Below are 16,380 nucleotides of genomic sequence, written 5' to 3' on the forward strand. Positions count from 1 at the left end.
CTAAATCAAGAAAGCCACTGCATTATCTGAGAGGTTTTTGCATTTGGGGGAGAGAGCTATCTTATGAGGCCCAAGGGAGTGATTTCCAGGGTTCTGAATTTCATGGAGGTAAAAATTAAAAAAAAAAAAAAAGGTAGTATGGATTGTCTTGTTGATAGATTTTGATTTTGCCAATAAGGACAAGAAAAAGCATCTCTCACTGACATCAGTGTAATTTAAGGAGATTTTAGCATCCACGATTAGCAAAGGTAGACTCTCAGTGTAAATGTTAGCCCTTTACAGTAAACATATTGAACTTCATGAACTCATACTTTCGTCCTCATTTTTCTGTGGGTGGGAGAATTTTGTCATGAACTGGAACCTGTGTGCTGGTGGCCTCGGGAAGCAGCCTTACTCTGGACTAGGGTGGAGCAGGAGCACCGTCCTACCTGCTGCCCCAGATGCCGAGGTGTCTTTTCTACCTGGCATATGGCATGGTGGGTGGCATGGGGACATGCCCAGGGCCATGCATCCACATCTGTCCAGCTGTCTGTCCCGGTTCCTCAGCTGCATCTCAGAGCTCTCCATCGCCCAGCAGTGGTCAGGTGTTTCCTTTCTCCTTTCCCTTCTGGAAGAGCAGGACCTCGAGAGCAGGTCCTTCATGCTGTTTGCTTCTGTGTCCTCAGGACTAGAGCAGGCCTGGTACCCAGCAGCTGCTCAATAACTGCTCTTGGAGTCCGTGGAAAATTGCAGCCATTTCGCAGGGGCCAGGAGTGCTGATGTCTAGGATGTCTTCCACTAGGAATTATTTAGAAGATCTGGTTCATTTTGTCACCAGAGGCTCATGGGATGTCCAAAGGAAGACTCCACCCCAAGCAGCAGTGACCAAGTTCTTGTCTCTGCACAAGAAAGAATTCCAGAGTGAGACAGATGCAGGAAAGTGAAAGTGATTTATTAAAAATGAAAGTACATACTTGAGAGGAAAGCGAGGGCGAACTCAGAGAGTGAGTCGTGATGAGGAAGTCCTGATCAGGGGTTTTTACTCCTCCGGGGGGCGAGAATTGGTGATGTCTCATTGATGGGGTTCATTCCTCTCCTCCCCTTGGGCAGGACCTCTGTGTCCCGCCTTTTCTTTTTTATTTGGTTCCGTGGGAACTGTCATGGCACCAGGTGCATGATGGGAGTCATAGTAACCACAATGCAAATGAGATTATAATGACATTAAAAGTAGCTAAAAGTCAGGTCCCAGTCATAGGGATCAGCGGGAAGAAACTGGCTTTTGCTTTTCTCCAGCGGCAGGTGCTGGACACAGTCACTTCTCACTGGTGTAACCAGTGAGGCACTGATCCTTGTGTCACAGTGGGATGGGCCCAGGGGGAGCCTCCAGCTGAGCACGTCGCAGAAATGCAGCTCAGGTCTGCAGCAGGAGAAGCCAAGTGCACACTGTGTCCCGACCCCACCCTTCCTAATGACAGACTCATCTTGTGACGATGACCACGGAGAGTCTGCTCCCTGCCTGGCTTCCAGGCTGTGGACAGAAAACCTTCGCACATCACCACATCACACCGGCTGTACCTCCAGGCAGCTCCTGAGATCTCGTCCCATAAGGATGATCTGACAAACAGCCTGACCCACGTGATTGTTGGAATAAGCAGGATCGCTCCCTAAGACACATTCTGAGGAAATACGTCTCGAAAAGACAATATAAGTTAAACATGGGTAAATACCGTGAACTTCCCTGGCTCTCACTCCCACCATGGTTTGGCACTTTCTTCATCCACAAAGTAGTTAAGACAAGATCACCCAGAGCCAAAGGCTTGTGGTTAGAGAACATGTTTATTTAGGGGCTGCTCAGGGTCTGCAGGAGACCTTGGAAGACAAGGCCAGTGAGCAGGTGTTGGGGGGAAGGGCAGGGAAGAGGGACAGCCCCAGGGCTCAGAGTGTCAGCGCCTCCTGGGGTCCTGTAATGGCCACAGTTCAGGTGTTCCAGGTGGAGGGGAAGGGAGGTGATAGGAGTGGGAGGCAGGAAGCCTCTGGCAGGAACAGCACTGACCTAGTCCTCGGAGATCAGTAGGGAACTGGAGGGTGTCTTTAGGCTCAGACCCTCCTGAGCCGGGATACAAGAAGAGAGCAGAAAAAGAGCTTCGGGAATATGAGTGGGGGGCTCCAAGATGTCTGAAAACACGGTCTGGTGAGCTGGGAGCCAGGGCCCCAAGTCTCAGGTGAGGTTTTTCCCGATGATGGATAAGGATCTGCCTTCAGGGGTATGGGTATGTCACTGGTTATGGCCAGGGAGCTCAGCTTAGAGCCATGCGGGGTCTACGGCCAGAACCTCAGATCTTGCACTGGCAGCAAATGGGGGCACAGCAGCTGGACTGGGAACAGCAGGGTTTGCAGCAGCTGGAATGGCAATAAATGGGGACACAGCAGCTGGACTGGCAGCCGCCACAGGAACCACAGGAGCCACAGCCCCCCTTGCAGCCCCCACATGACCCACAGCCCCCTTTGCCACAGCTAGAGCAGGGGCAGGCTGGCACACAGCACACGGGTAGACAGCAGCTGGAGCCACAACCCCCCTTACAACCCCCACATGAGCCACAGCCCCCCTTGCAGCCCCCACTGGAGCCACAGCCCCCCTTGCAGCCCCCACATGACCCACAGCCCCCTTTGCCACAGCTAGAGCAGGGACAGGCTGGCACACAGCACACAGGCACACAGCAGCTGGAGCCACAACCCCCCTTGCAGCCCCCACTGGAGCCACAGCCCCCCTTGCAAACCCCACACGACCCACAGCCTCCTTTGCAGCCCCCACAGGAGCCACAGCCCCCTTTGGAACAGCTGGAGCAGGGACAGACTGGCACACAGCACACGGGCACACAGCAGCTGGAGCCACAGCCCCCGGAACAGCCACAGCAGCTCATGGTTCTGGTGGGTGAGGGTGGAGCAGGTCAGAGGAGCAGGTCAGAGGAGCAGGTAGAGAGGGAGGAGCTCAGGTGTGGTGGCTCCTGGGACTGGGGCCTTTATAGCCCTGCCTGGTCAGGTGAGACGCTGGGCGCATGGTCCTTCCTGGTTCCTGTTTGTGCCACTTTCCCTGGGCACATGGGTGTGGGTGTTTCTGTGTACTTCTGGTCCCTGGTCTCCCATTGGCTCTGTCTACCATCCTCTTTCTCATGTTTCTAAATTTAACCTCTTCCCTGTTTGATTTGTTATTATTGGAAAGTAACTTCTGGGACTCTTAGCGTCTTGGGGATTTCCCAGGAATGGGCTACCTGCAGTTCTTAGGTGTGTGCTGAGCTTTGCGCAGGGCCCCAGGTGAAGGCCAGGCCCTCCCTCACCTGCAGGAGCTCCTTGCACCTGCGCCCAAGCCCTCTGCCTCCCGGACACTCACACCAGCTCTCCTGTTCCGAACCTCGTGTGGATGGCGCTATGTGGCACATACTCCTTTGAATTCTTCTCCTTTCGTTCCCCTCACAGTTGTGAAGTCATCATGCTTCTGTCTGGAGTGTGACTTCGTTCATTCTCATTTGGTACCGTCTTTCCTCAGGATTCATTCGAAGTTCCACTGTTTTACTTTTTTAAGATTTTATTGGGGAACAGTGTGTTTCTCCAGGGCCCATCAGCTCCAGGTAGTTGTCCTTCAATCTAGTTGTGGAGGGCGCCGCTCAGCTCCAAGTCCAGTTGCCGTTTTCAATCTTAGTTGCAGGAGTTCAGCCACCATCCCATGTGGGAATTGAACTGGCAACCTTGTTGAGAGCTTGCGCTCTAACCACCTGAGCCATCCGGCCGCCCCTCCGGAAGCTCAGTGGCAGGTTGTTGTCTGAAATCTAGTCGTGCAGGGCGCACTTCACAGTGGCCCATGTGGGAATCAAAGTAGCAGCCCTGTTGCTCGGAGATGGCGCTCTAACCAACAGCCATTCGGCCGCCCCAGCAGTTCCACTTTTGGTGAATGTTTGCATGGTTTCCCCGTTTCAGTGGGAAGCTGTGCCATCCCCTGCTTGTCCCGGTCTGCCAGTCACATTCGCATACCCTCTGTATACACCCAGGAGTGGCATGCAAGGTGTGGGGGAGGTATGCTTACGTGTCGTGGACACGGGTGTCTGTGAACACGCTCACGCTCCACTGAGAGCTCCTGCTGCACATACACTGGGCCCTGTCAATTCTTTTTTACGTCAGCCATTTTCGTATGTTTCTACCCATACGTAACTGCGGTTTTAATGAGCATTTCCCTGGTGGTTAAGGAGCCTTCTCGTATGTTCCACTGCTCGGTACCTGCCTTGAGAGGCACTGTTTAAATCTCTTGTCCTTTTTCTCTTTGCTGTCTTTACTTCCTGATTCATATGCAGGAGGTCTTTATTCTTTTGGACACGAGCACGTGTCTTGTTGCTCGTACTTTCTTCTAAATCTGTCCTGGTTCTCTGTTTTTTAATTTTTAATTAGTTGATTGATGAATTAATTTCTATTCCACTGTATTGGACTTTCTCTTACCTGTTGGTTTATCCTCTCCTTGAAAAAATTGCTTTTATTTATTTGTTTGTTCGTTTCTATTCCACCATCTTGGACCTTCTCTTACCTGTTGGTTTATTCTCTTAACAGCATCTTTGGATGAATAAAATTTTTAATTTCCATGTCGTCTAATTTATCAGTCTTTTATCTCATGGTTAGTGCTTTCTATGTGCTGATTAAAGAAGTCTTTCTCTGTGGACAATTTGTGAAGATGTTCTCCAGTGCTGTCTTCCAGGAGACTGTTTCACGCTCACACTTAGATCGGCAATCTATTGGTAAATGTTTTTATGTCTGAGTGAAGTAGGTGTCAAGTTTCATGTTTTCCACTGAAGCAGCATCATCATCAAAAGATTGTTTCTCAGTGTCATCTGTGCTATTAGTCATGTCTCCATGTGTGCGTGGGTCTGTCCCTGGGATGGCCCTCAGTTACACTGGTGTATTTGTTCATCTGTGGATGTCACTCTTTCCTATGAGTGTTAAATTCACCTGGAATATGTAGAAAAATTTGCAATACTTGACCTTTTTCAATATTGAATTTCAGTCCATGAATATTGTATGTCCTGCAATTTCTAACTGTTTCCTTAAGTTCTCTCACTGACATTTTAAAGGTTTCTGTGTGGAAATTTGTACATCCTATCCTAAATTTGCTACTAAAGATTTGATTTGGGGGAATTATTGCATTCTTCTGTAAAATTTATTTTCTAATTGTTCATTGCTGGCATACAAAAACAAAACTGTGCTGTATATTTATCCTGTATCCATCAATTTTCTTAATTATGCTAAGGAATATTTTCTTAAATTAATAAACTTTATTTTTTAGAGCAGCTTCAGGTTTACAGAAAAACTGAATGGAAAGTCCAGAGAATTCCCAAATAAGCCCGTCTCCCACACACCCACCTCCCCACTATTCCACCATGTTGGACCTTCTACGAGAGCGCACACTTGTGTCAATCAATGAGCTGACATGTCACCATCACGCAGCGTCCATAGTTGACATCAGGACTCATTCCTCTGCTTCACATTTTGTGTGTTTGGATAAATGTGTGATGACATGCAGTAAATGAACAAACTAATCACAAACAGCCTCAGAGATATGGAGGAAAAACTGAGGGTTGCTAGATGAGAGGCGGGTGGGGATGAGGGAGAAAGTGAGGTGACCAGAGAGCACAATCAGTAACCACAAGATTTCCATGGAGATACGAAAGTCAAGCTGGGGAATATAATCAATAATGTTATAAAGATTTGTAGGGTATCCGATGGACACTTGTCTCATTAGGGAGACCACCGCAAGGATGATGTAGGTGCCTGACCACTGCACTGCACACCTGAAGTTGAAGCTGAATAATACTGAATGTCAACTACAATTTTATATATGTATGGTCACAAGAAGTGGGGTGCAGCATTAGGAATAAAGACAGTGGAAATGTAACAGCTGTAAGCGATGTCAGAGGGGTAGTAGATTGGGAGAGGGGGGTTATCACGTTGTGAGGGATATAAATGATAAATGTCTAACTACTACATTGTTTTGTACACCTGAAACTAATAAAGAAAAAGAATATACAAGTTGCAACTGTAAGAAATATGCTGGTGAGGAAGATATATGTTTTAAAAATTTACAATCTGCCCCCCTGAAAAAAGTCTTTGAACAATAATTGAAAGGGATTTATTTATATGAGTCTATACATGCAAGTTGATGAGGAGTTTTGCTTTTTAAAAGAAATCTAATTGTTTAGAAATAATGAATTAATTTTTATTAAAGCATATATTATGTTTCCCGGAGTTTAATTTTGTCAATAAAAAAGTACCTTTGCATTTTAAAAAGTGTGTAATGCCATGTATCCACCATTATGACGTCGCACGGAGCAGTCCCAACACCCTAAGAACCTCTCTGCTCCGTCTGTTCACCCCGCCCCCAACCTCTGACAACCGCTGATCTTTTCACTGTCCCCATAGTTTTGCCTTTTCCAGAATGTCATAGAGTTGGGATCATAGAGTGTAGCCTTCTCAGACTGGCTTCTTTCACTCAGGAATATGCATTTAAGTTTCCTCCATGTCTTTTGTGGCTTGGTAGCTCTTTTCTTTTTCTTTTTTTTCAGTGCTATAATGTTCCATTATCTGGATGTCCCACAGTTTATTCATCCATCACTTACTGAAGGACGTCTTGATTGCTTTCAAGTCTTGGCAGCTTGAATAAAGCTGCTATAAGCATTCATACGCAGGTTTTTGTGTGGACATAAGTTTTCAATTCATTTGTATAAATACGAAGAGTGTGATTGCTGTGTCCCAGGGTAAGAGTATGTTAAGTTTTGTAAGAAACCACACCCTGTCCTCCAAAGTGGCTGTGATGTCTGCACCGTACACCCCCCTCTCCCCCCCACCCCGGCCGTGGGTGGGAGTTCCCGTGGCTCCGTGTCCTCCCAGCACTTGGTGTCTTCTGTGTTCCAGATTTTGGCCATTCTCATAGTGTACAGTGGTATCTCACTGCCGTTTCAATTTGCATTTACATAATGGCATATGGTGTTGAACATCTTTTCATATGCTTTTTTGACGTCTGCATCTCTTCTTTTTTTTGTTAACTTTTTTTTATTAGTGTCAGATGTACAAAACAATGTAATAGTTAAACATTTATCATTTATATCCCTCACACCGCGATAACCCCCATCCCCCCATCTACTACCCTTCTGACATTGCCTACAGCCATCACATTTCCACTATATTCCTAATGCTGTACTCCACTTTTTGTGACGATATATATGTAAAATTATAGTTGACATTCATTGTTGTTCAGCTTCAGCTTCAGGTATGCAGTGCAGTGATCAGGCATCTACATCATCCCTGAGGTGGTCTCCCAATGAGACAAGTGTCCATCGGATACCCTACAAAATCTTGACAACATTTTTGATTACGTTCCCCAAATTGACTTTCGGATCCCCATGACAACCTTGTAGTTACCGATTGTGCTTTCTAAGCCCATCACCTTCCCCCTTATCCCCACTCCCCTCCCATCTAGCAACCCTCAGTTTTTCCTCTATGTCTCCAAGACTGTTTCTGATTAGTTCATTCCCTTATTCTTTTATTTAGATTCCATGCATAAGTGAGATCATATGGTATTTGTCTTTCTCTGTCTGACTTATTTCACTTAACATAATGTTCTCTAGATCCATCCATGTTGTTGCAAATGATAAGATTTATTTCTTCTTTATGGCTGCGTAATACTCCATTGTATAAATGTACCACAAGTTTCTTAATCCAGTCATCTGCCGATGGGCATTTCGGTTGTTTCCATGTCTTGCCTATTATGTATAGTGCTGCAATAAACATAGAGGTGCATAAATTTTTTCGAATTAGAGTTTTGGATTTCTCCAGATAGATACCTAGGAGTGGAATTGCTGGATCATAGGGTAGTTCCATTTTCAGATTTTTGAAATACCTCCATACTGTTTTCCATAGTGGCTGCACTAATCTGCAATCCCACCAACAGTGCACAAGCGTTCCCTTTTCTCCACATCCGCGCCAGCACTTGCTGTTTGTTGATTTATTGATGACAGCCATTTTGGCTGGGGTGAGGTGGTATCTCATTGTGGTTTTTATTTGCATTTCTCTGATGGTTAGTGAGGTTGAGCATTTTTTTCATATGCCTGTTTGCCATCTGTTTGTCCTCTTTAGAAAAATGTCTCTTCAGGTCGTCTGCCCATTTTTTAAATCAGGTTGTTTTTTTTTTGGAGTTGAGTTGAATGAGTTTTTTTTTTTTATAGATTTGGGATATTAACCCCTTATCAGATATATCATTGGTAAATATCTTTTCCCATTCAGTAGGATCCATTTGTTTTATTAATGGTTTCCTTTGCTGTGAAAAAAACTTTTTAGTTTGATGTAATCCCACACGTTTATTTGTTCTCTTACTTCCCTTGCCTGAGGGGATATATCAGTAAAAATCTTACTCCAAGTAATGTCTGTAAAGTTTCTCCCTATATTTTCTTCTAGGAGTTTTATGGTTTCAGATCTTACATTTAAGTATTTAATCCTGCATCTCTTGTTTTAGTGAGGTGTCTGTTCAAGTCTTTTGCTCATCATTAAGTTGGGTTGTTTATTTTCTTATTGTTCAGTTTTAGATGTTTTTATATTTTGAATATTAGTTCTTTATCACATGTGTCTTTTGCAAATATGTCTCCCAGTCTGTGGCTTATTTTCTCATTCTCTTGACATTGCTTTTGCAGAGGAGAAGTTTTTAACTTTAATGAAGTCCAGCTGCTCGATTATTTCTTTCATGGATCGTGCCTTTGGTGTTTATATAAAAAGTCATTGCCATCCCCAAGGATACGTAGGTCTCCTCACATGTCGGCTTGTAGGAGTCTCATAGTTTTGTGTTTCATGTAGGCCTACGCTTCGTTTAGAGTTAACTTTCATGATGGATATAAGCCTGCACGTAGGTTATCCCACGTGGAGGTCATTCGGCCCCGTCTGTTGAAGAGACTACTTTACTGCATTGTACTGATTTCGCTCCTTTGTCAAAGGTCAGTCTATATTTGTGTGGGTCTATTTCTGGGCTCTCCATTCTATTCCACTGACCTGTTTGTCTGTTCTCTCACCAATACCACACTGTGTCAATTCCTGCAGTTTTATAGTCGGCCTTGAATTTGGGTAGTGGTTCTGTCAGTCCTCCAACTTTATTCTTTCTTTTTTCAATATTGTGTCAGCTGTCCTGGGTCTCTTGCGTCCATAAAACTCCAGAAGAAGTTGATCAATATCCACAAAATAATGTGCTGGGATCTGGTTGAGATCACGCTGAATCTGTGGGTCAAGTTGAGAAATCTGACATCTTGACAATTTGTGTCTTCTTATTCATGAACATGCGATATCTCTCTGTATTTTTTTCTTTTATGTCTTTCCTCACATTTTGTAATATTCCTCATATAGATTTTGTATTTTTTTGTTAGGTTTATACCTAACTATTTCACTTTTGGGGGTGCTAATGAAAGTGATATTGTGTTTTTAATTTCAAATTCCACTATTTCATTGCAGGTATATAGAAAAGTGATTGACTTTCCTGTATTAACCTTGTATCCTGCAGCCTCTCCGTGATCACTTATAAGTTCCACGATTTTTTTTCTTGTTGATTCTTTAGATTTTTTTTACACAGAGGACCATGCCTTCTATGAACAAAGACAGTTTTATTCCTTCCTTCCCAATCTGTATATCTTTTTATTTCCTTTTCTTGTCTTATCACATTAGCTAGAACTTCTGGTGCAATGTTGGAAATAGGTGAGCGTGGACATCTTTACCTTGGTTCTGATCTTAGTGAGAAAGCTCTGAGTTTCTCACCAGTAAGTATGATGTTAGTGCTAAGTTTCTTTGTAGACGTTCTTTATCAGGTTGAGGAACTTCCTCCCTACTCCTTGTTTATCATGATTGGGTGTTGGATTTTGTCGAGTGCTTTTTCTACATCTATTGATATGATCATGTCATTCCTCTTCTTTAGTCACTTGGTGGGATGTATTACATTAGTTCATTTTGTGTATTGAACGAGCCTTGCGATAAACCCCATGTGGTCAAGTGTATAATTCTTTTTATACATTTTGGGATTGGATTTACTAATATTTTGTGAAAAATTTACATCTACATTTGTGAGAGAGATTAGTCTGTAGTTTTATTTTCCAGCATGATTTTGGTTTTGGTATTAAGGCAATGTTGGTCTCATAGAATGACTTAAGATGTGTTCCCTCTGCTTCTATCTTCTGGAAGAGATTGTAGATAATTGGTATAAATTCTTCCTTAAATGTTTGGTAGAATTCACCAGTGTACCCATCTGGGCCTCATGCTTTCTATTTTGGAAGGTTATTAATTATTGATTCACTCTCTTTAATAGATCTAGGCCCATTCAAATTGCCTATTATCAGTAATAATTTTAATTTAATAATAAATTTAATAGTGTATCTGCTGCTTCTTTAGGTTTCTACGTGTACAGTCACGTTTTGATTAAAGTGAAAACTTTAATTTTTAAATCATTTATTGCATCGGCTCCTTCAGAACAATGAGAAATAGCAACAGTGATAGTGAAAATTATTGTTCACAAACACAAGGGCAAATACTCCACTGCTAAGTATGATGTTTGACGAATGTCTTTTTTGTTGTTTTTTTTATTTAGCCCCGTCTGACTCAGTAAGTCCTCATTTACCCCTATTGCAAATTGTTTCTTTTTAAAATCATGAATGCGCGTTAAAGATTTTAAGTGCTTTATCTGTAGTCATTTAAATAATCCTAGAATATTTCTCCTGTCTTTTGTTATTGTGATGAATTACGTAGTTGATTTTCGAGTGTTTATACCTTGCTTAGTTAAAAAATCTTGTTATGAATAATTTTTTATATTCCTAGATTTACCTTGCTAAAGCTATTTTTAAAACTCCGCACTTAAAGGGTACAATTCAATTGTTTTGTATGTTTACAACCATCATCATATTTTAATTTTAGAATATTTCATCATCCGCCAATCATCAGTCACTCATTTACTTCTGCTTTCTTTCTACCCAAGGACTAGGCATTCATCAATTCACTGTCTGTCTCTATGGATTTGCCTATGGACATTTTGCATAAATGGAGTTATATAATATGTGGCTTATTGTGACTGGTCTCTTTCACTTAGGTTAATGTTTTGAAGTTGTACCATGTATTAGTAATTTGATTCCTTTTTATTGCTGAACAATATTCCATTGTAAGGATATATCATACTTTATTTATGCATTTCTCAATTTATGGACATTTGGGTTGTTTTCACTCTTTGGTTGATATGAATAATGCTGCTATGAGCATACATGTAAAGCTTTTGTGTGGACATGTTTTCAATTCTCTTGGGTAGATATCTAGGAGTAGATTGCTGGGTCATACGGTAACTGTATGTTTAATGTTTTCAGGAACTGCCAGGCTACTTTTCCTGGTGGCTACACAGTATTACATTCCCACCAGCAACACACAAGGGCTCCAGTTTCTCCACATCCTCACCGACCCTTGTTATTGTCCATTTTTTTTGCATAGTAGTGTCAAATGACAAAAATTATACAACGTAATACTGAGTTTGACGTCCTTTATTCAAAGGAAACCAACCTGTGGGTTGGGGAGTGCAGTGCCTCACAAGCAGTGGGACATTGTCCCGAAGGGATTTGGGGCAAGGGTGAATTTACAGGAAGCTAGAAGAGGCACCACAGACGCGGGCGCTGGCGAGGAGGTGGGACGTCCTTAGGAGGCAGCAGGTCCGTTCTCTAGGGAGAGGTGAGCTGGGCCTGACTGGCGTGTTCAGTGGCCTTGGCAGGTGTTTCCCGCACGTGCAGGCTGACTCGGGTTTAGGTCTGTGAGGTGGGCGGGGCCCCGGGCGCCTCCATCTGGTGGGTCCCATCATACAAACGAACTTTATCAATAGATCAATAGCCACCCTCAGAGCTATGCAGTGGTACCTCGGGGTTTTGATGTGCATTTCCTTAATGACGAATGGTGATGGGCACCTTTTCATGTTCTTATTAGCCATTTACATAACTTCAGAGACATGTCTATTCAAATCCTTCCCCATGTTTTAAAACTGGGTTATTTCTCTTTTTACTATTGAGCGCAAGGATTTTTATACATTCTCGATGCAAATCAATTGTCAGACATGATTTGCAAACATTGTCTCCCAAGCTGTGTTGTGTTTTCACTTTCGTAGTGGTAGTCTTTGAAGCACAAAATTTTGAATTTTGATGGAGTCCAATTTATCTATTTTTCTTCTGATGTTTGTGCTTTTGGTGTCATATCTAAGAATGCTTCGCATAACCTATACAAGGTTATGAAGATTTACACTATGTTTCTTTCAAAAAATTTCCTTGTTTTAGCTCTTAAATTTAGATCTTTGGTCTATTTTGAGTCAATTTTTGTATAAGGTGTGAAGTAAGGGTCCAACTTCATTCTTTGGCTTGTGGGTGTGCAGTTGTCCCAGTGCCATTTGTTGCAAAGACTTTACTTTCCCCATTAGATGGTGCTTGCACACTTGTCAAAATGAGTTGAGCATACCGACATGTACATGAAAAGGTTCTCAATGTCACTAATCATCGGGGAAATGCAAATCAAAACCACAGGGAGATACCCCCTCACTGCTGTTAGGATGGCTGTTACCAAAGACAAGGGATAACCAGTGTGGTGAGGCCATGGAAAGGGGACATGTGCAGTGCTGGCGGGCGTGTAAACGGTGCAGCCGCCTTGGGGAGCAGTGTGGAGCTGCCTCAGGAAAATAAAAGTGGAGCCCCCGCACATCAATTCCACTTGCGGTTACGGAGTTGGGTGCTGGTGCTGGGCACAGGTACGTTGAAATCCTCTCCCCTCCTACCACAGGAGCTCGTCCTGTGTCCCACATGTGCTATTGATGAAGCATTCACTGGCCGCTGAGAACTCTGTGTACTTTCCAAAGTTCCAATACAGGTAGATTCTGACAGCTTTCGCCCATTCCTTGGTGGTTCTGTGGAAGAATGGGCCCTCAGAGTTCCCTTCGTCCCCATTTTCACTGGTACCAACTCTGGTGTCCCTTTACGTGTTCACCTCAGAACACTTTCCGTCACGTTCCATTCCTGGTCAGCTTTTGGCTCACAAGCCCTCACCGTGGAGGTGTCAGAGCTGGAGGAGGAAGGAGCCTCCTATTCCGCCGGTGGTGGCTTGGGGCCTACGGCTCCCCTACCAACCATGCCCACCCACTTCTCAGCTGGCTGAGTGGGTGCCCCCGAGTGATGCCAGGTCAGTGTTGCTGGTGCAGAGGGGCCCCAGGCTCGCCCCAGGACCACAGCCGTCCTGCCCGCACAGCCCCAACACTGCAGCCCCACGGGGATCGGCTGTGCAGATACCCGAGATCCTGCCAGGCTTCCAGGCCAGCGCCACCATGGTCCCTCCAAACATTCTCCTGACTTTGAGCTTGTGGAAAAGTGTTTAGCGTCCTCAGGAAAAGCACCCCAGCTTTCCTTTGGTGTTGCCAATGCTGACAGGACATGGAGGGCCAGTGTCATGGGGAATGTAACCGGAGAGGCTCCTTCGCTGAGGACCACAGCGCCGGCTTGTCACGGTCCCATATCTGATAAACCAGACAAGCAACTTTCCCTGCGATGTCCAACGTGGGGTCTGACGCGACGAATTCTTCACGTCTGACTCAAGAGTATCCGCATGATTTACTTTCATATTTGTGTTTTGCTTTGGATTTGAGGTGGGAAAGCGTGCCGGCCTCAAAAGTTTACAGCTCACTGAGTCTTTGTACCTGTGTTCCTACCACCCACTTCACAATAAAGGATGCTCACAGGGCTCCACATTTGCATATTTTTAAAAACTTTCTAATTAAAAAAGAAAGTATTGGGGAATTTTAGGGAACAGTGTGTTTTTCCAGGACCCATCAGCTCCAAGTCAAGTCGTTGTTTTCAATCTAGTGGTGGTGGGCGCAGCTCATTGCTCCATGTGGGAATCAAACCAGAGACCTTGGTGTTATGAGCACTGAGCTCCAACCACTGAGCCAACCAGCCACCCAAAAGCTTTTATTTTTAAAATGAAAAATAAAACAAAAATGTTAAACAAACCCTGCCTCATCCGTCTTTGGGGCACACGTGGTTGTGATGACGTTTTCTGTAACATTTCGTGTCCTGATTTCCCCCCTGGGACGTAAGAACAAAATCACAGGTTATGCAGGACCCACAGCATGTGTGCTGGCCGTGTGCAGGTCGTGCAAAGAATATCTCACACGCCATTCCCTTTAGGTTGTTGCTAATTGTGTCTTCTTAGACGTAATTTTGTGTTAACTAAGCTTGTGCACAAAATTTGTGAGCATGCAGTGGGGAAGTACTTTCCTCTGGGTAAGTACCGAGATGTCAGGCCCAGAGTACAAGACCTGATGTCCTACATTCTAGCAAATGCCACCAGCACGGCCTGGTCTCAATCCCACTGATGGCGCACGGAATCAGGAAGGTTGAAAGCCCCGCCTTCTGAGAACGGCTGACAGAAAAGAACCACAGGGAGACAAGGCTTGTCTGGGAGAATTTGTTTATTCAGAGGCTCCCAGAGTCCAGAGTGGAATTTGCTAGACCAAGGATCAGAGTGCGCTGGTGTGAGGGGGGATGTCAGGTGTGGGGAGGGGTGTTTAGTGGGTCTGGGCCCCGGGTCTGGAGGGTCAGTGCCAGCTTGGGGTTATGTGGAAATGAGCACTGAGCAGGAAGGGGGTGGGCAGGGGAAGATGGCTGGGACAGCTCTGTGCCTCATCCATCGCACGAGAGGTGGGTTTTCTGGGGCTTAGCCCCCGAAGAGCCTGCAGACAGCAGAGTCCAGCGGGCAAGGGCGAAGATATTCTGGGTTGTGAGTGTGGTTGTGAACCCCTGATGGCTCAGAGAGCACGAGGGGGACCCCCGTCTCCCTCAGGGACTGGAGGACTGCACCGCTGGTCCTCAGGACTCGGGCTGCACCTTTCCTGGAGAGGATGGACACCGAACTGTGCGTGGGGTCAACGGGGTGTGGCACTCTTATGGCCAGGGAACACCTGCCGTCTGTGGGCAGCATCTCAGATCTTGCACTGACAGCACACGGGGGCACAGCAGGGTTTGCAGCAGCTGGACTGGCAGCAAATGGGGGCACAGCAGCTGGACTGGCAGCCGCCACAGGAACCACACGACCCACAGCCCCCTTTGCCACAGCTGGAGCAGGGACAGGCTGGCACACAGCACACGGGCACACAACAGCTGGAGCCACAGCCTCCCTGGCAGCCCCCACAGGAACCACAACCCCCTTTGCAACAGCTGGAGCAGGGGCAGGCTGGCACACAGCACACGGGCACACAACAGCTGGAGCCACAGCCCCCCTTGCAGCCGCCACATGACCCACAGCCCCCCTTGCAGCCCCCACAGGAGCCACAACCCCCTTTGCCACAGCTGGAGCAGGGACAGGCTGGCACACAGCACACGGGCACACAGCAGCTGGAGCCACAGCCCCCGGAACAGCCACAGCAGCTCATGGTTCTGGTGGGTGAGGGTGGAGCAGGTCAGAGGAGCAGGTAGAGAGGGAGGAGCTCAGGTGTGGCGGCTCCTGGGCCCGGGGCCTTTATAGCCCTGCCTGGTCAGGTGAGACGCTGGGCGCATGGTCCTTCCTGGTTCCTCCTTGTGACAATTCTTCTGTGCATGTGGTTTTCCCCGTGTCACATCCTCTTCCTGGCTCAGGGAGGACCACTTTCTTAGGTCTATATTCGGTGTCTTCCGCCTGTGCTGGTCCGTGTAATTAGGAATTCAGCTTCTGGTTGTTTAACCTTCCCTGGCATCAATCGGACGGGTCACCTGCCTTCCTTGTTCGTTGCATGTGACCTGGGATAGGATGGGCCAGGCCTGCAGACAACAGAGTCCCAGGAACATCATCAGGTGTCTTACTTCCTGGCAGCTGCTTTGCCAGGAGCGGCACGTGGCCCAATGTGAGCGAGCCTCATTTCGTCTCAGTGCGCAGAGGCCAGTTCCTTTAGGCTTATTTAGAAGGCTGTTTGTTCATTTCCAATTCATCCTCATACTTATTTTATTATTTAGTATTTAAAAATCAATTTGAACCATTTATAAAAGTGAAGCACATAGCGTTAAAATTCTTTAATATTCTCATAACAGAAAGTGGTGTTCTAGATTATATAAACTAGATTATAAAACTAGATTATATTGGAGAATCCAGTATGGTCTTCTTACATAATGTCAGCTGATCAGCACTGTTAAGTCCACCTACAACCTGAATTCCCTTTGTCATGCAACCAAACAGAGCCACGGGCTCTGGGGACTAAGACACGCTATCTTTGGGGAGGCATCCTTCTGCTTCCTCACGATTTTAACCACAATGGAGTTTAATATAGAGAGCTAGGTGGTTTCAGAGTCACTGAAAGGACCAGAG

The 16,380-nt window shown here is 45.5% G+C and overlaps 1 protein-coding gene across 1 annotated transcript; it reads right to left on the minus strand.

The window, feature by feature from the left end:
- Positions 1–2,312: 2,312 nt before the first annotated feature.
- On the minus strand, positions 2,313–15,475 carry LOC308504167 (uncharacterized protein; the record flags this gene model as incomplete). Its single annotated transcript, XM_081064293.1, has 2 exons — positions 2,313–2,904; positions 15,039–15,475. The coding sequence occupies 2 exons, from the start codon at positions 15,473–15,475 to the stop codon at positions 2,313–2,315; spliced, it is 1,029 nt and encodes a 342-aa protein (XP_080920419.1).
- Positions 15,476–16,380: the final 905 nt, after the last annotated feature.

This window comes from Rhinolophus hipposideros (assembly GCF_964194185.1).
Source record: "Rhinolophus hipposideros genome assembly, chromosome: 10".
NCBI lineage: Eukaryota > Metazoa > Chordata > Mammalia > Chiroptera > Rhinolophidae > Rhinolophus > Rhinolophus hipposideros.